Consider the following 17,194-nt stretch of genomic DNA (forward strand, 5'->3'; position numbering starts at 1 on the left):
TCCTCATTCCAGCGATCGTAGCTGAAGCGTTCGTCTGATATGAGGTGATATATTTGCATAAATACAGCTCGGTTTCTCTCAGAAACCGATCGTTTCGTGTCTTAAGACATCAATGTTTCGTCACGAGCCGCTTGGTTTAATTTGAAGTTGTCTGTCCATGTTTTTTTTTACTCTAATAGAATTAGATCCCATTGACAAGCATTATATGAGTGACACACAGCAACGGTTGGAGTTAAAAATCTTCATTTGTGTTCTATTGAAGAAACGAAGACACCTACATCTTGGATGCCTTAGGGGTAAGCAGAAAAACATCAAATTTTCGTTTTTGGGTGAACTATCCCTTTAATTCTACGTGGCATTGATTCAACAAGGTGCTGAAAGCATTCTTTAGAAATGTTGGCCCATAGTGATAGGATAGGAAGTTGCAGTTGATGGAGATTTGTGGGATGCACATCCAGGGCACGAAGCTCCCGTTCCACCACATCCCAAAGATGCTCTACTGGGTTGAGATCTGGTGACTGTGGGGGCCATTTTAGTACAGTGAACTCATTGTCATGTTCAAGAAACCAATTTGAAATGATTCGAGCTTTGTGACATGGTGCATTATCCTGCTGGAAGTAGCCATCAGAGGATGGGTACATGGTCCTCATAAAGGGATGGACATGGTCAGAAACAATGCTCAGGTAGGCACCCGGTGGGGTCTTCTGCTGTTGTAGCCCATCCGCCTCAAGGTTGTGCGTGTTGTGGCTTCACAAATGCTTTGCTGCATACCTCGGTTGTAACGAGTGGTTATTTCAGTCAAAGTTGCTCTTCTATCAGCTTGAACCAGTCGGCCCATTCTCCTCTGACCTCTAGCATCAACAAGGCATTTTCGCCCACAGGACTGCCGCATACTGGATGTTTTTCCTTTTTCACACCATTCTTTGTAAACCCTAGAAATGGTTGTGCGTGAAAATCCCAGTAACTGAGCAGATTGTGAAATACTCAGAACGGCCCGTCTGGCACCAACAACCATGCCACGCTCAAAATTTCCCATTCTGACATTCAGTTTGGAGTTCAGGAGATTGTCTTGACCAGGACCACACCCCTAAATGCATTGAAGCAACTGCCATGTGATTGGTTGATTAGATAATTGCATTCATGAGAAATTGAACAGGTGTTCCTAATAATCCTTTAGGTGAGTGTAGACGAAACATACAGTTTTGGAATGACACGAGGGCGAGTAAATAATGACAGGAATTTCATTTTTGCATGTACCATCCCTTTAAATGAAATGTCGTGGAACCAAAGACTGTAAAGTAAATGTCCTGAACAGTTTTTAACACATGGAGAGAGATCACATAATCCCATATTTTAATCAGAGAATTATACATTTTGGAGCTGCGTAAATCACAAATTAAGGTTGAGATGAAATCTGAAGCATCCGTCGGATAGAAATAGCTCCATAGGGTAACCCAAACTGCTCAGTTTTCAGTGCTAAGACACAAGCCTGGGAGATGTTTACTGATGGCCCGTGGCATTATGTTTGTAGAAGGCTGACATTTATGCCGGAATATTAATTCCCGAAGCTTCTTTGAGCGCCCGGTTCACACAAAGTGAAATGTAATCGGGCATATGCATGTAGCCTAAATAATTGAGCAATTTAGGCAATACCGCACTTTTGTCATTATAATGAACTAAAGGCACTTCAGTCTCTAATTATATAGCATTAACGCACCTTTAACAGTGCAATTACAAGCAATTATCGTAGTTTTTATCCGATAAATACGGCTGTAAGTTAGCAATTAGAACAGGGCTGAGAAAAGAAATCTACCTGCTGATTATCAGATATTACTTTGATACAACCTCGCTGCAGTGGGCACACAAATACCTTCACCATCCTGCCAATTTATCAGTATGTATTTTTAAAATGTGCATAAAGTTCACCCCAGTTTCATTAATGCGTCAGCCCTTGACGTATTGACGTAGAAGTGAGCACATTTAACAAAGTAGTCAGTGTGGGGGCAAACAGTCAAATGCAGTTTGAGTGACGCATTAGTCAGTGTGTGATGCACTCGCACCCAAAGAGTTGACATTTTACCCATATTGTCGTTGTTCATAGTCAAGCGAAGAGAGTGTTTGGGAGTCAGTGCCTGATACATATTCTCAGGGTGATGATGCTCAGAGACAGCCGCTTTCTGCCTCAAAATGACACGTAAAAACATTAGTTTCATATCTATAAATACATCCTGTGACATCAATTTCAGTAGTATTGTGTTCTCCAGCCAGGTCTAAAAATGCATCTTGGCAGTCAACTTGAAGAAGGCACCTTCCTTAAGGAGCTTCCACTCTGGAAATCGCTCTCCCACACACGCTGCGCTACAACTCTGGAGCTATTCCTGTAGCCGCCCCCATAGAAGCGTACCAAATTACCAAGTGTCGGCAAGAAATAGAGGCAAAACATGTCACCGCAGGCGCACCAATGGGACCAACGAGGGGGAATGGAGCGCGGGGTGACGGGGATAAGAGTGATAACATGAACGCAGATGGAGGGAGGTGGAGAAAAGGTTGGAGGAATTTATTCATTCAACCCTGCCATTCTGAATCAGTCACACAAACACATGTTCGCCAAGCTGCTGTGCCTGTTTCCTCCTTAGTAATTAGATTCAATCAAAGTAAATGTTCTGCCAGAAACCCCGATTCGAGTTATTTTAGTCCTTTCTCAGAAAAAACGCCCCTACAGAACTTGATATTTCTGGCCATCTGTCATCTCGGCTTGTGCATATTCAGGTAGGCAAACTTTATAATAGATTCTCAGGTCTTTCTAAATAAATCAGCTTTATCTGATTGGAGTGCGCATCTGATGCACAGACACGGCTGTAGTAAAAGGTTTAACACATCAGTCACTGCGTCAGAGACTGATTTCACATCTCAGTTTAAGGGAGTAAATATCTTTATGCTAAAATATTAAATATAAATTCGGTTAGCCTTTATTTTAAGGTTACCATTATACATTTAACCCTTGTACGGTCTTCGTTTGGGAATTACACTCAGGGTCCCAGGCAACAAAATGTAGTTTTGTAACAAAACAATTGTTTTTATTTAGAACGAATGTAATTTTACTCTGTTTATTAATGTTTTTACTCAACATCTGTGCAGTTTTTGGAGTATTTATAATAATTTTTTTATTTATATAAATAAATTGAAAAAAACTGATTTTGTGTGAAAATCCATAAAAAATTTTTTTTTATGTAAAATTCACTTTATAAAAGACCCAAATTTCTAACTTTCGTTCGTGGGGATAACATGGATAATTTGACATGGTTTAGTGTAAGATTTTTGCCCATATTTTGGAAAATACAGTTTTAAAATGTTAAAAAATGACTTTTACCAGTAAATGGCTGCAGAGCTCCACTATTTGAAAGACATATTTTCACAAGTGTTTTTCAGTTGGATTCATATCTAAATGTTATGAAATCACAATTATAACAATTAAAATTAATTAATTTTGTCAAAGTTTAGCATTTTTTTGTACTGAAAAAATCTTTTTTTTCTTCAATGATGTTACATTATGATTACAATCAAACCTGATCTAGAGAAAAGTTGGAGTCTTTAGAGTTTATCATTTATTTCAAACATCAGATTTTCTTATAATTTTGCAAATTTAATCTACACTTCAGTTACTAACTGTAACGGAACAAAAATCAACAGAAATTAAGAGTTATATTACATATTGAGTAAAAAATACACAACATAACATCAAAATGCAATGAACTGAACAGCAATAACAAATGTTTTCCTGTGTGTGTGTGTGTGTGTGTGTGTGAGCATGATCATTTTGCATTGTGGATGTTTTATGCATTGTTGGAAGTGTGCCACTTTATTTCTGTATGTGTGTTCTGTGTTGTTTCTGTTTTTGAGGAAGAATTTTGTCCATTTTCCGAAGACCCTGAGTATGACTTTTTTTTTTTTTTTTACATTGTTTTATTTGAGCAAACGTCCTTTGGGGTCAGAAAAGACCCTAGAAGGGTTGAGTAATATTAATTAATGTATTTACTATAGAGTTTAGGGTTAGTTGCATGTAATTATGCATCATTTATAGTTACATACATTTGTAACAATGACACTGTAAAATAAAGTGTTACCATAAATTCTGCTAATGGTCAAAAAATGAATATTTCTTCAATATTGTTCAAGTCAAATGCAATATTTGTAAGGAAGCTACCGTGTGTGTGAATAACCTTGATCTGCAGTGTTTCTGGCAGACGCTCATTCTGTCCGCAGGAAAACACTAACCTTCTGCTTCAACGCTTCTATTTTAGGGAAAATCACTATGATAAAACATCATGACTGCTTTAGAATGGGATGTATTTGGTGGCATACGCATAGTCAGAATAATATTACGGAGTACCTTAAAACAGCAACATACATGTTTTGGTCTTCAGTAATATTATTCTTACTGTGAGGATAAGTGACTTTTCACTTGATTTCTATAGTGTCCCGGGTGTAATTGTACATTTTTTCATCAAAAGTTTGGAAACATTACTATTTTTAATGCTTTTGAAGTCTCTTATGCTCATCAAGCCTGCCTTTATCTGATCAAAAATACAGAAAAAAAAATGCAATATTGTTTAATATTATTACAACTTAAATGTAATGGTTTTCTATTTTAATATACTTTAAAATTTAATTTATTTCTGTGATACAAAGCTGAATTTTTTCTCCAGTCTTCAGTGTCACTTAGAAATCATTCTAATATGCAGATTTGATACTCGGTTATTATCAATGTTGAAAACTGTTGTGCTCCTTAATATTTTTTTTGGAACCTGTGAAACAAGTTCGAAAGAACAGCATTTATTCAAAATAGAAATCTTTTCTAACCATATAAATCACTTTTTAAAATCAATTTAACAAATCCTTGCTGAATAAAATTACTTTAAAAATAAAAAAAAGAAAGAAACAAATTACTGACCCTAAACTTTTTAACGCTAGTGTATATTGTTACAAAAGATTTATATTTTAAATAAATTAATAACTTTTTATGCATCAAAGAATCCTGAAAAAAGTCGCACAGGTTATAAAAAATTATGTGACACTGAAGATTGGAGTAATAACTTCTTTCAAAAACATTAAAAATAGTAATGTTTCCAAACTTTTGACCGATACTGTATGAATATATGTATATATATACTAGTAGCTGCCATAACTACACTATTTGGACCCTAAAAGCAGCTTTCTTGTGAATTAAACGCAAAATTGTAATATTGCATAAAACATTTGCGAATAAAGCACAATTTCCATCTAGTGAGCTAAAGAGAACAAAATTTCCACTTCCTGATAAACTGGCACCAAATACCACTAAGAAAAATGGCTGTAGAAGGAGAAGCCACTGTGGGTCATTTTTCATATATAACAAATTACTTTTCAGGTGAAATGCAATAAACACGATCATGTTATCTTGCTTTCGGATGCCTGCGGTTTGGGAACGCAGTGGTGTAAGACCGCCCTTGGAGGGAATTATACAGAACCCCTTTTACGACAGATTTTGGCTCAGGTTCCCAAATGGCTCAGGCATTTCAGAACAATCAAAACAGCATTTCAGATGCAATGAGATCGGTCCGCCGGTTAGTCCAGTTATTCCATTCCATCACGCAAAGTCACGTTTTTTTTGATGCGCATCAAGGAATTTGTTCAGTTAATGGGTTTCCATCGTAGTGATAAATTAGCGCTGAAAAGGCGTGGACAGGGTTATTTTTGCGGCTGACATTATTGCATAAGCATTTGTAGGAGTTTCCCTTTCAGACACAACATTTATGGGAGGAGAGTATTTAAATGAATCACGCGAGCTGATTTACTAAGGTTTGCGCTCATCAAATTAACCAGTATTTGCGCTATTACTTACCGCCCAAAAGCAAGTCTTAGGGTGCTTTCACAACTCTAGTTCGGTTCATTTGGTCCGAACCAAGGGTAAACAATTATACATTGTAGCATTTTTCAGCTTTTTTTCGCACATCGCTCGTCCCTTCAAGCGAAGATCGCGCTGTTCTTGTGAGTTTTCGAAAGTTGGGACCTAATATGGTCACCAGACCAAATTTCTATGAGGCTCCGCACCTCCTCACTACTCCAACTTTGTCCTGCCATGCTAAAGTGCAAACTGTCAACAAACACTTCCTCATCACATAATGCGCAGCTGGTTTAGTCCAAAAATGATCAGTACTTTTAGCAGTTTGATCTGTTAGAGGTCGGATCGCGTTCTCACCACAAATGAACCACTCCAGAGTTCCTTTGAAAGTGTACCGAGACCATAGCCTGACGTTGTCATACTCAATTCTAGTCAGAATATGAGTCTGATACTGCTCCATTGGGCTGTGATTATGGGGCGTGTTTCAACCGAACCAGGAAAGACCTCAATTGGATAGACCTACAACCAATCAGAGCAACGGAGCGACGCATAACGTTAGTTGTCAAATATCAACAGAACTCAACTGCACACAGTGTTGCCAAGTCAGCGGTTTTGCCGCGGGATGTTTTTCCATGTCCGCGGGTTGAAGCGACCCCAATTATGTAATATTTAGACCCAGGAACCCAGGCAACCCTGCCAAAAAAACATATTTTACCCCCCAAAGGCCATTTCCCCCCGCGGAAAGCTATTGGGCTTGTTTTGGGCTAGTTTTGAGTAGCAATTGGGCGGGTTTTGTTGTAAACACTTGGCAACCCTGTGCACGCACGCTGGAAGAATTTGAGTGTAAACAATGTTTGCTGGTGTTGTAAAAAATAATTTAAGGATACACCGAGTACTTACCAACACGATCATCATTTCTGAGAGAAATAGTAAAGGTGAATGTATATATGAACAAGTTCTCCGTTTAGGATTAGAACAAATTCAACCCAAGCGCCTTTGGTGACGTGGATGCTTACGTTACTGTTGATCATCTGTCCATCATCGTCTAAAGCCCGGCCTGACAATTTCATTGGTCCGAACAGTTTCTGTTCGTATAGCATAGTTGCTCCACAACGGATCAAGTCCAGACCGAACTTCCCGAACTAATGCTGTGTTCCAGGCAGGTTTTTGAGCCCGTAAGTTACAACTTCAAACCACGACTCATGACTTTGTAGCTTTCCAGGCAAAGTCACGCCAAACTGCCTGAGTGCAAGGAATCGTTTGGTAGTTTGATGTAAACAAAGCATGGTGGACCGCACGGGGCTTATGCTCATTTACAATCATTTCTATCGCCAAAGGTGCTTACTTGCTTATTTGGGGGAAATGAAGGGGAAAACGGCGCATACCGCAAGAAAAGCTGTTATACCTTTTATTTAACGTTAATTGTACATTTTTTTCATAAACACTGCATCCGCAGGGGCTGCCATTGTTGTTTCGCGAGCTATGTGACGTCAGATCTCGTAACTGGGAGTACATCGATCTAGTACGAGTTCACGGGTGGGAAGTCACGGGTTTGGCTGCCGTTCCAGTGCACTTTCACGGGTAGAAGGTTGGAAAATCACGGGTTACGGGTTGGAACGCGGCATAAAATGTTGTGGGCGGGGCTAAGTTCGGCTGGCATCCAGGCTACCGAGACCACCTCTTCAAGCAGCTCTCGGTACGCTTGTTTGGTCCGCTTTTGGTGCGCACCAGAGTGCGATTGCTGCTTTCACACCTGACCAAACGAACCGCACCAAAGAGGAAAACGAACTCTAGCACGATTCAACCAAACTAAATGAGGCAGGTGTGAAAGCCGTAAACCAGACGCTAATTTGCGCTGCTCCTGGTAGATTGCGTTGGTCAACATGGAAATGATCCGGCTGCGTCTGTGTTCTTAAATTTGTGCGTCATCAGTAGATCTTTCCACTCCCATTGCCGCCTTTTTGGATTTGGTTAGGAAAATTAGGTTAGTAGTCAGTATATGCCCAATATTTCATTATAGGGAATGTTTTATCAGTGCCTAATGTTTTTTGGAAGGCTCTTAAAAGTGTAAATTGGACGGTGTTTTTTGTCGGCTGATCCCAGGATTTAGGGCTCTTGTGTCGCCATCAGCCAATCAACTCTAGAGTAATCAGTCAAATGGCATTTGCAACTCCAGTGATTGGTCCAAAAAAAACCTCCAAGCAGCCGAAATGAGCGCCCATGAGCAAAGATGGCCGATTTCAAATCGCATACTTCTGATCAACACTAACGAATGACTTTCTCCAGATGTTATTGAACACTATTACTCACAGACAGACCGAGAAGGCAGGACGGGCAGACAGGGATAACCGAGTCAAGAGTAGCTTTTAAAAAAGCCAATACACAAAGGGATTAAGGCATAAAAAGTACAAGATGTAACCGGTAAAGTATGGAAGAGGAAGTGATCAATGACAGACATGCATGCTTTTTCGAGCTGTTTCCAGAGGCGCTTGGACTGTTGCTGGGGGCAACCTCTGTTCGGTCACCTTACAGCAGGGAGGAAGCATTGTGTGAGCAAAGGTTTCTATTAATAGGAGCAGCGGGAGAGAGGACAAGAGCGTACGAGTGTGTGTGAGCAAGCATACGCGCATGTGTGAGCGAGCGTGCGAGCGCAAGGTACGCGAGGAGGAGGAAGCAGATTGTGAGAATGAGACAGTTACTAGAGAGAGCTGGAGGGAGGGATGCAGGGAGAGCGTAGCGGAGGAGGGAGCGATGGCGTGATGACGCTGTGCGTGGCGTCAGAGCGATAAGAATAGAGCCGGTGCGTGCAGGGCTGCTGAGACATCGCTTTTAATACCCACCGCTACTATCTCGCTCCCTCAACAATGTGTGTGTGAGAGTGTGTGTGTGTGTATGTGGAGGTGTAGGTATACGCACAGAAAAAATTGAATATAGAAATGCCCTGTGATGAAAGATTATGACTTGTGCTTTTATATTTGGAAGCGAAAAACATTCTTAACTTTTGAAGACATAAAGCAGATACATAATGTTCATATAAAAAGTACAAGAGGAAGTACGACTCATGCTGTACGAATGGGAAAAAAAGCAATTAATTGTTACAAGGGATAAATCAATGATCCTGGACCACAAAACCAGTCATAAGTCTCACTGGTATATTTGTGGTAATAGCCAACAATACATTGTACGGCCAAAAATCATTAGGATATTAAGTAAATATCATGTTCCATGAAGATATTTTGTAAATGTCCTACCGTAAATATATCAAAAATGTATTATTAATAGTAATATGCATTGCTAAGGACTTCATTTGAACAACTTTAAAGGCGATTTTCTTAATATTTCGATTTTTTTTGCACCTTCAGATTTTTTAAATAGTGTATCTCGGCCAAATATTGTCCTATCCTAACAAACCATCCATCAACGGAGATCTTATTTATTCAGCTTTCAGATGATGTATAAATCTCAATTTCCAAATATTGACCCTTATGACTGGGTCACAAATGAACATGTTAAATTGCTCCATTAAAAAATGAATAAATGTGTTACAATGCTTTTTAGATATAGATTTAAACGCATTGTTCACCAAAGAATGTAACATTTTGTCATCATTTTAAAACCCGTATGCATTTCTTTCTTCGGTGGAGCACAAAAGTAGAATGTCCAAGCTGCTCTTTTCCTGGTCTCCATTCACTTTCATTGTATGGAAAAAGAGCCACTTGGACATTCTGCTTAAATATCGTTTGTGTTCCACAGAAGAAAGAGAGTCATACAGGTTTGGAATGAGTAAATCATGACAGAATATTCACTTTTCCAGTAGAATATCTCTTTTAAATATCTTAGATGTGAATGTATGTGGGGTAAGGGAGATGAGATGTTTTGTATGCAGGCAGTAATGACCTACATGGTCATAGACCCCAACTGATGGAGGAGCGAGTGGGTGGATGCAACCGCAGGGCAAAGGTCCGCAGAGCCCAAATGAGATAGAAGGGGGAGATGTAGGAGACGTAGGCCCAGGTGGATGACGTCAGAGTAGTCTTGGCCTAGCATGTCTGTCCCGCTGAGGTGTCGGGTCTGGACAGGCTCACACAGCCAACAGCCTGAGCAGCCACTGCACAGAGATCAGAGAAACGAGTCAGTGAATGTGCTGTGCACCTTAATATGCTTATATTGTACATGCATGGTATAGATGCATATAACCTTAGGGAGAGTAACTTCACCTAAAAATGTAATTTATCCCTAAATGTCATGATTTGGATTTTTTAGAATTTGTTACTTAATCTGAATGGTATGAAATTTGTTAAAGGTTTTGGTACTTGCTATATGAACACACACACACACGCGCGCACGCGCATGGAAAATTAATGTGACACAAATTTCATCCAGTGGAAACGTTTGGTACTGCACCTAAACAAAATCGTATTAAAAGCCAAAAATCGGTCAACCCAAAATTGAAACACAACTTTGATTTGATTTTCTCGCAGTTTTAGAGTAAAACATGTTTTGGAAAATATATATTTCACATCAAAATTTTAAACAGTATTTTGTGTGTCTTCTTTAAAAAGAGACCAAACTTACGCCTGTGCTCCAAAACATTCAATATTTATGACGATTTAAATAAAAAATAATAATAAATAGATTATAACTACAGCATAAATATAATTTAGTACCATAAAATCCCCCTAAAACATCGAACTAAAATGTAGTACATTCATTTCAATGTACAAAGGTTATACTTCTTGCGAAGGTTAAAAGTGTTTGGGGTGAATCAGAAGATCTTGTTTTTGTTTTATCAGTCCGTATTTGAAAGTTTAATAAGGTATGGTATCACTGCTTGGTATGGGAATCTGACTGTTCAATTCGACTGTTCGAGTTAAAACTAGTACATACAGCTCATAAAATTATAGGGTTGGAGGATAAACGAACCATACAAGAGCTGTATGAGGCATCTATTTTTAAGCAAGCTAAGAAAATTGTTGCCGATGATACACACATTTTACACATTCATTTTAATTTGTTACCATCAAGGAGACGTTTTAGGGTTTTGAAGTGTAAGTTAAATCGTTATAAAAATTATTTTGTGCCAACTGCGGTCAAAATTTTAAATAGGGAATCTTATGCCTGAGATATATGCTGTATTTCATAAATTAGAATGGTTTCGTATGGATGTATGTATGTATTGTATACTGGCCGTGACATGATGTCTAAGACAAATTTCCCAGGAATGGGACAATAAAGTATATTCTATTCTATTCTATTCTATTTCATTGAAATATTTTTTTTAATCAATTTTGAGGGTGGAATATAAGAATATTTTGAAAAATGTTGGTAAAAAAAAATATATATGACATTTCTCAAAATTGTCTTTTATGTCCCACAAAAGGAAGAAATACAGAACGACATGAGGGAAAATTATGACAGAATTTGCCTTTTTGGGTGAACTATCCTTTGAAACCATCTCTAGGACTGAAGAAATCAAAATAGAATTTATTTATTTTAGTATTAATAATATAATTATTATTTTTTTTAAATCACACAGCTTGCCTTGCTTAGTGTCTTTTTATTGTCTGTAAATATCTGTTAGACACATTTATATCAAATTACTCTTGACTATACCTGGACATGCCGTGTGTGATCGATATTTTTTATTTAATTTTAATCAATTTAACATCAGTCAAGGTGACTGTGGAAGAGTCTGAGCTGATTTTGACACACAAGACAGTTGGAGAAGATCTTACAGCGTTGATGCCCTTGTCCTTCACCTCTGGGTTGGTCTCCGACTCGTAAAGATCTGTGAAGAAACAATCAGCAAGCTGAATCCTTCCCATTAACATGTTTACAGACAATACGCACACGCTCACCTCACCGCTAATGACGCCACGGACATCATCTCCACAGCTTTGGAGCTTGCCAGTAAACATCATGATGAGATGCAGTGCTACATGATTATATTTACCTTCACACTGGATGCAGATAGTGATAACCATATGTACATAAGCATACCGTAAATTCAACCTGATATAATAAATATATAATCAGTGCCTACTTTAAAAGGTACACATTTCTAATAAGTAGCATAGGAAACATAATAGATAGCATAAGTGGGGTTTATGCATAAAACGTGGTTATTGTCTTCAACCTTTTATGAAAGTGACGCATCTGATTGAATGTGTAGAATGAGCAGCATTAAGGATACATCTAATCTGCCTTTAAAAATCCATCAGATGAAGGTCAGGCTCTGTTTACACCTGGTATTAAGATGCGTTTGGTTGATCGGATCACAAGTGGACGACGCTAAATACAGATGTAAACAGGGACCAAAAGGTTTTGAGCTTGTCCACTTTCAACCACTTCCAGAGTAGTCGAAAACGCATTCAACCGGATTGCTTTCGTAGTGTAGACGCGCTCATGTGGCCGAATGTAATCGAACAGCCACAAAAGACCGTCTACTCTCCGTCTGCTGACCTAACGTGTAAACATTATGGGAAGCGCACAAGCCAGACGGGATTTAAACTTTGTCGGCTGAAGACCCAAGTTTGGTTTGAAGATGAAAAACATACCAAGCACAATGTTCTCTCACCATTCTTGATATCTAACACACACTCACAGCGTGTTCATATGAAGATTGCGTGGCCTTATCTTGTTCATTAGATTGAAAGATCTGATACATTCACCCTTCACAGACCCTCCCCTCGAAGAAATCAGGACAGAAGTGGTTGAAACTGGACAAAAGAGACGGATTAAATAACACCAGGTGTAAATGGGAATGCGTTTCCCTCGTCTACTTGTGATCCGATCAACCAAAACGCTAGTTTGGTAGTACTCCAGACCGATCTTAAAGGAACACGCCACTATTTTTTGAAAATAGGCTCATTTTCCAACTCCCCTAGAGTTAAACAGTTGAGTTTTAGCGTTTTGAATCCATTCAGCTGATCTCCGGGTCTGGCGGTAGCACTTTTAGCATAGCTTAGCATAGATCATTGAATCTGATTAGACCGTTAGCATCTCGCTCAAAAATGATCAAAGACTTTCAATATTTTTCCTATTTAAAACTTGACTCTTCTGTCACGTTGGTTATGTTGACGGAGGTTAGCCTATTTTCAGGCACTGTGTAATATCATTGCGCCGCTGCACTCGTGGTACGGCAGCAAAGTTCCTTGATTATTACGCAGGAATGAGAGAATAGTTCCTAGCCATATCGGTCTAGAAAATTACAACTTTTCATTTTCCGTCGGTCTTAGTACATGATGTAACTACAGAAGAGTCAAGTTTTAAATAGGAAAAATATTGAAACTTTTTGGTCATTTTTAAGCGAGATGCTAACGGTCTAATCAGATTCAATTATCTATGCTAAGCTATGCTAAAAGTGCTACCGCCAGAGCTGGAGATCGGCTGAATGGATTCGAAAACGGTAAAACTCAACTGTTTAACTCTACGGGAGATGGAAAATGAGCCTATTTTCAAAAATAGTGGTGTGTTCCTTTAAGACAATTTTTTGAAGGTCTTTGTCTTAAAAAGTCAAATGCCCAAAAATATTTCAAGATTACAAAAAAAATTATTGTATGAGATTTTTATATTATACCGTAGTAATAATAATAATTATCTTTACATATAGAATGGGGGAATCTCCTCAACCACCACCAATGTGCAGCACCACCTGGATGATGCGACGGCAGCCATATTGCGCCAGAACGCCCACCACACACACACCAGCTGATTGGTGGAGAGTAGACTGAGTGAAGAAGCCTATCAGGATATGGGGATGATTAGAGGGCATGATGGACAGAGGCCAATGGGCAAATCAGGCCAGGATGCCGGGGTTACACCCCTACTCTTTTCCGAAGGACATCCTGGGATTTTTAATGACCACAGAGAGTCAGGAGCTCGGTTTAATGTCTCATCCGAAGGACGGTGCTTGTTACAGTATAGTGTCCCCATCACTACACTGGGATGTTAGGACCCACACAGACCACAGGGTGAGCGCCCCCTGCTGGCCTCACTAACACCTCTACCAGCAGAAACCTCGTTTTCCCAGTTGGTCTCCCATCCAGGTACTGACCAGGCTCAGCCCTGCTTAGCTTCAGTGGGAAACCAGTCTTGGGCTACAGGGTGATGGGATATAATTAAGCAATATCACAAGAGCAAAAGAGCAGTTTACAATAGCAAACGTGATATTGATTTTACACTGTACAAGCGTTCAATAAACAAGAAGTTATTATTAAGTGACTTAACTATTAGACGCACATTTTTGCTATTTCAGCAACATGTTTCGTCACTAAATGAATCTCATTAAGCGTTTTGATTTCAGTTTCATATTTAAAAGTAGACCTATCGTTTTATTTTTCCATCATATTTCTATATTCAAAATGTTATTTTTAAACCATTAATCTCAGCATTATTTATGCTGTACCAATTCCACCTCTGCAGCACAAAGATGCATTTTACTGTCAGTGATTTGATTGGTAACAGCTCTATAGTGTCTTATTATTCTAATTGTATTTATTGATGAAATATAAGACATTTCTCAGACAGTAGATACAGATCTTTTGGATGCTTTTGAGCAGTTCTGGTCTTGGTGTCAACCCCATAAAGTCTTGGTCTCGGTTTAGGAACACAAACCGCATCCTAATACCAGGTGTAAACAGGGCCTCAGTAGACAGTATGTGACACAATCACAATCGTATTCTGCCATAGATGCACACTGTCTGCAAGAAGCTTTGACCCCTTCATCTGGATGTCACCAAATAAATGGACTCCTAGACCAGGCAATGCTTTTCCAGCTTTCTACTGACAAGTTTGGGTGAGTTTGTGTCCACTATAGCCTCAGTGTCCTATTCTTAGCTGACAGGAGTGCAACACGATCTTCCACATTTGACATGCTGTGTGTGTTTAGAAAGGCTCTTCTGCATAGTGCTACTGTAACGTCTGGCTATTTCAGTTACTGTCACCTTCCTGTCTGCTTGAACCAGTCTGGCCATTCCCCTCTGACCTCTCTGAATAAGAAGGCATTTTGGTCCACAGCCCTGGATGTTTTTATGTTTTTTACACCATGCTCTGCAGTGCACAAAAATCGCAGAAGATCGGCAGGTTTTGAGAAAGTAAAACCCTTCCGCCTCGCACTGGCAGTCATTAAGGTCAAAGTCATTAAGGTCAAAGTCATTAAGGTCAAAGTCACTTAGATTACATTATTTCCCTATTCTGTTTTTAAGCTTGAACAACAACTGATTGTCATTCAAATGTGAATGCTTTTATGCACTGATTTGCTGCTTCATGATTGGCTGTTTGGATATTTGCATTAACAAGCAGGTGAACCTCATAAAGTGTTTACATGTGTTATACATAGACACACACTACGAGTTTGGGGCTGGTTCAAATTTGTATTGTTTTTGAGGTCATTTATGCTTACCACGGATGCAATTATTTGATCAAATGAGTGCAATGAAAACAGTAATATTGCGAAATATTATTACAATTTAAAATAACTATTTTCTATTTATTCCTGAATTTTTATCATCATTACTCCAGTCGTCAGTGTCACGTGATCCATCAGAAATCATTCTAATATGTGGATTTAAAACATTTGTGCTGCATAATATTTTAATATTACTTTGATGAACGGAAAGTTCAAAAGAACAGCATTTGTTTGAAATAGAAACATTTTGGAACATTCTTGATCAGTCCTTCCTGAGTAAAAGCATCCGTTTCTTTAAAAAAAAAAAGAATCGCACTTATCCAAAACATTTGAAAAGTATTGTATGCTACCTTCAAAACACATCGAGTCACTTTCCAAGTTTTAGGCATTTCAATTTAAAAATCATACCAGTTCTGATCCGAAAAAAGTTAAAAAGCTATAAAATTTAGTCAGAATGCTTTTTATTTACTGTTGATTATTATGGCAAAAATTAATTCATTGACATCACTAATAAGAGACAAACCATAATCCAATTGTCTTTATAAAGATTTATTTTTCTTGCAAGAAAGAGCCACGGTCAGAGCAGCCATTCGAGGCTGCCTTGAGTGTGAACTGGAGACACAATGAAACCACAAGCTTCTTATACCCCAATGTCTAAACAACCCCCTCTGTAATTTTCCATACATCTGTGGAAAACCCACTGAAGGTTTCGCCTTGATCAGGTTTCGCCTTGATCAAGAGGTGAGACACAATACACAAATGGTCCCCTTTCTCTGTCTTAGAACTAATTTAAATTATCTGACACCTTTAGAACACAATAGAGAAAACAGGTCTGGAAGATTAAATCTTCTGTGATTAAATTTTTCCCCAACATGATAAAGAATGGAAATAAAGGTTGCCAGAAAACATTACTTGCTTGACGAAAATATAAAAACGCAAAAGGTACTGGTGATTTTCAAACAGTACATTATCTGTTCAGTTCACAGACATTTCCATTAACCCTAAAAAATTAAATGTAATGCGTAATTCAAAATATGAGTAAAACACCAGTGGGAAATTAATACGGAAAATTCCCTCATATTTACACATATATGCGACCCTGGACCACAAAACCAGTCATAAGTCTCACTGGTATATTTGTGTGGAAATAGCCAACAATACATTGTACGGCCAAAAATCATTAGGATATTAAGTAAAGATCATGTTCCATGAAGATATTTTGTAAATTTCCTATTGTAAATATATCCAAAACGTATTATTAGTAGTAATATGCATTGCTAAGGACTTCATTTGGACAACTTTAAAGGAGATTTTCTCAATATTTAGATTTTTTGGCACCCTCAGATTCCAGATTTTCAAATAGTTGTATCTCTGCCAAATATTGTCCTATCCTAACAAACATCAATAGAAAGCTTATTTATTCAGCTTTCAGATGACTGGTTTTGTGGTCCAAGGTCACATATACACTTCCCGTCATTCTCTGTGAAAGCGAAAGAATGATATAAAACGCATATCATCAATGAAACACCTAATGCTTCCCATCCTTAATTTTCATTATGATGTATTAGAAATCCTCTCGTCTGTCAGGAAGTGTAAAAAAGAAATATAAAAATGCCAAACTTGTTTTTTTAGCCCAACCAAAATTGTTTGTCATCATGACCCAGCAAGCCGTCATTTCACGTCTCGATTAACTATAGAGCGATATAATGCACTTCTAGCCAAAATAACCTGCAAGATGTTTGATATTCCATCATGTAAGCAAAGTCAACCGCATTTCCATTACCCTTTAAATTGCGCTAATAGAAATTGCGAATTGAAAATACGCCCAATGGAAACGCGTCAATTTCGCAAAAACTCCCATATATCGCAAAAAAGTTTACACGCTCGCATGAGGTGGTTTTTCA

At 38.4% G+C, this 17,194-nt stretch overlaps 1 protein-coding gene across 1 annotated transcript in view; it reads right to left on the reverse strand.

Annotated features, from left to right (window-relative positions):
* Positions 1 to 8,829: 8,829 nt before the first annotated feature.
* capn12 (calpain 12) overlaps positions 8,830 to 17,194 on the reverse strand; it is a 45,348-nt gene continuing 36,983 nt past the window's right edge. The window contains exons 20-22 of the mRNA XM_079826169.1: positions 11,617 to 11,669; positions 9,633 to 9,989; positions 8,830 to 9,546 (exon numbers count right to left, since the gene is read on the reverse strand). Of these exons, the coding sequence (XP_079682295.1) occupies positions 9,963 to 9,989; positions 11,617 to 11,669 (80 nt within the window). The 3' untranslated portion in view covers positions 8,830 to 9,546; positions 9,633 to 9,962. The remainder of the gene's footprint in view (positions 9,547 to 9,632; positions 9,990 to 11,616; positions 11,670 to 17,194) is intronic.

The sequence above is a fragment of the Gobio gobio genome, assembly GCF_949357685.1.
Source record: "Gobio gobio genome assembly, chromosome: 9".
Taxonomy (NCBI): Eukaryota; Metazoa; Chordata; class Actinopteri; order Cypriniformes; family Gobionidae; genus Gobio; species Gobio gobio.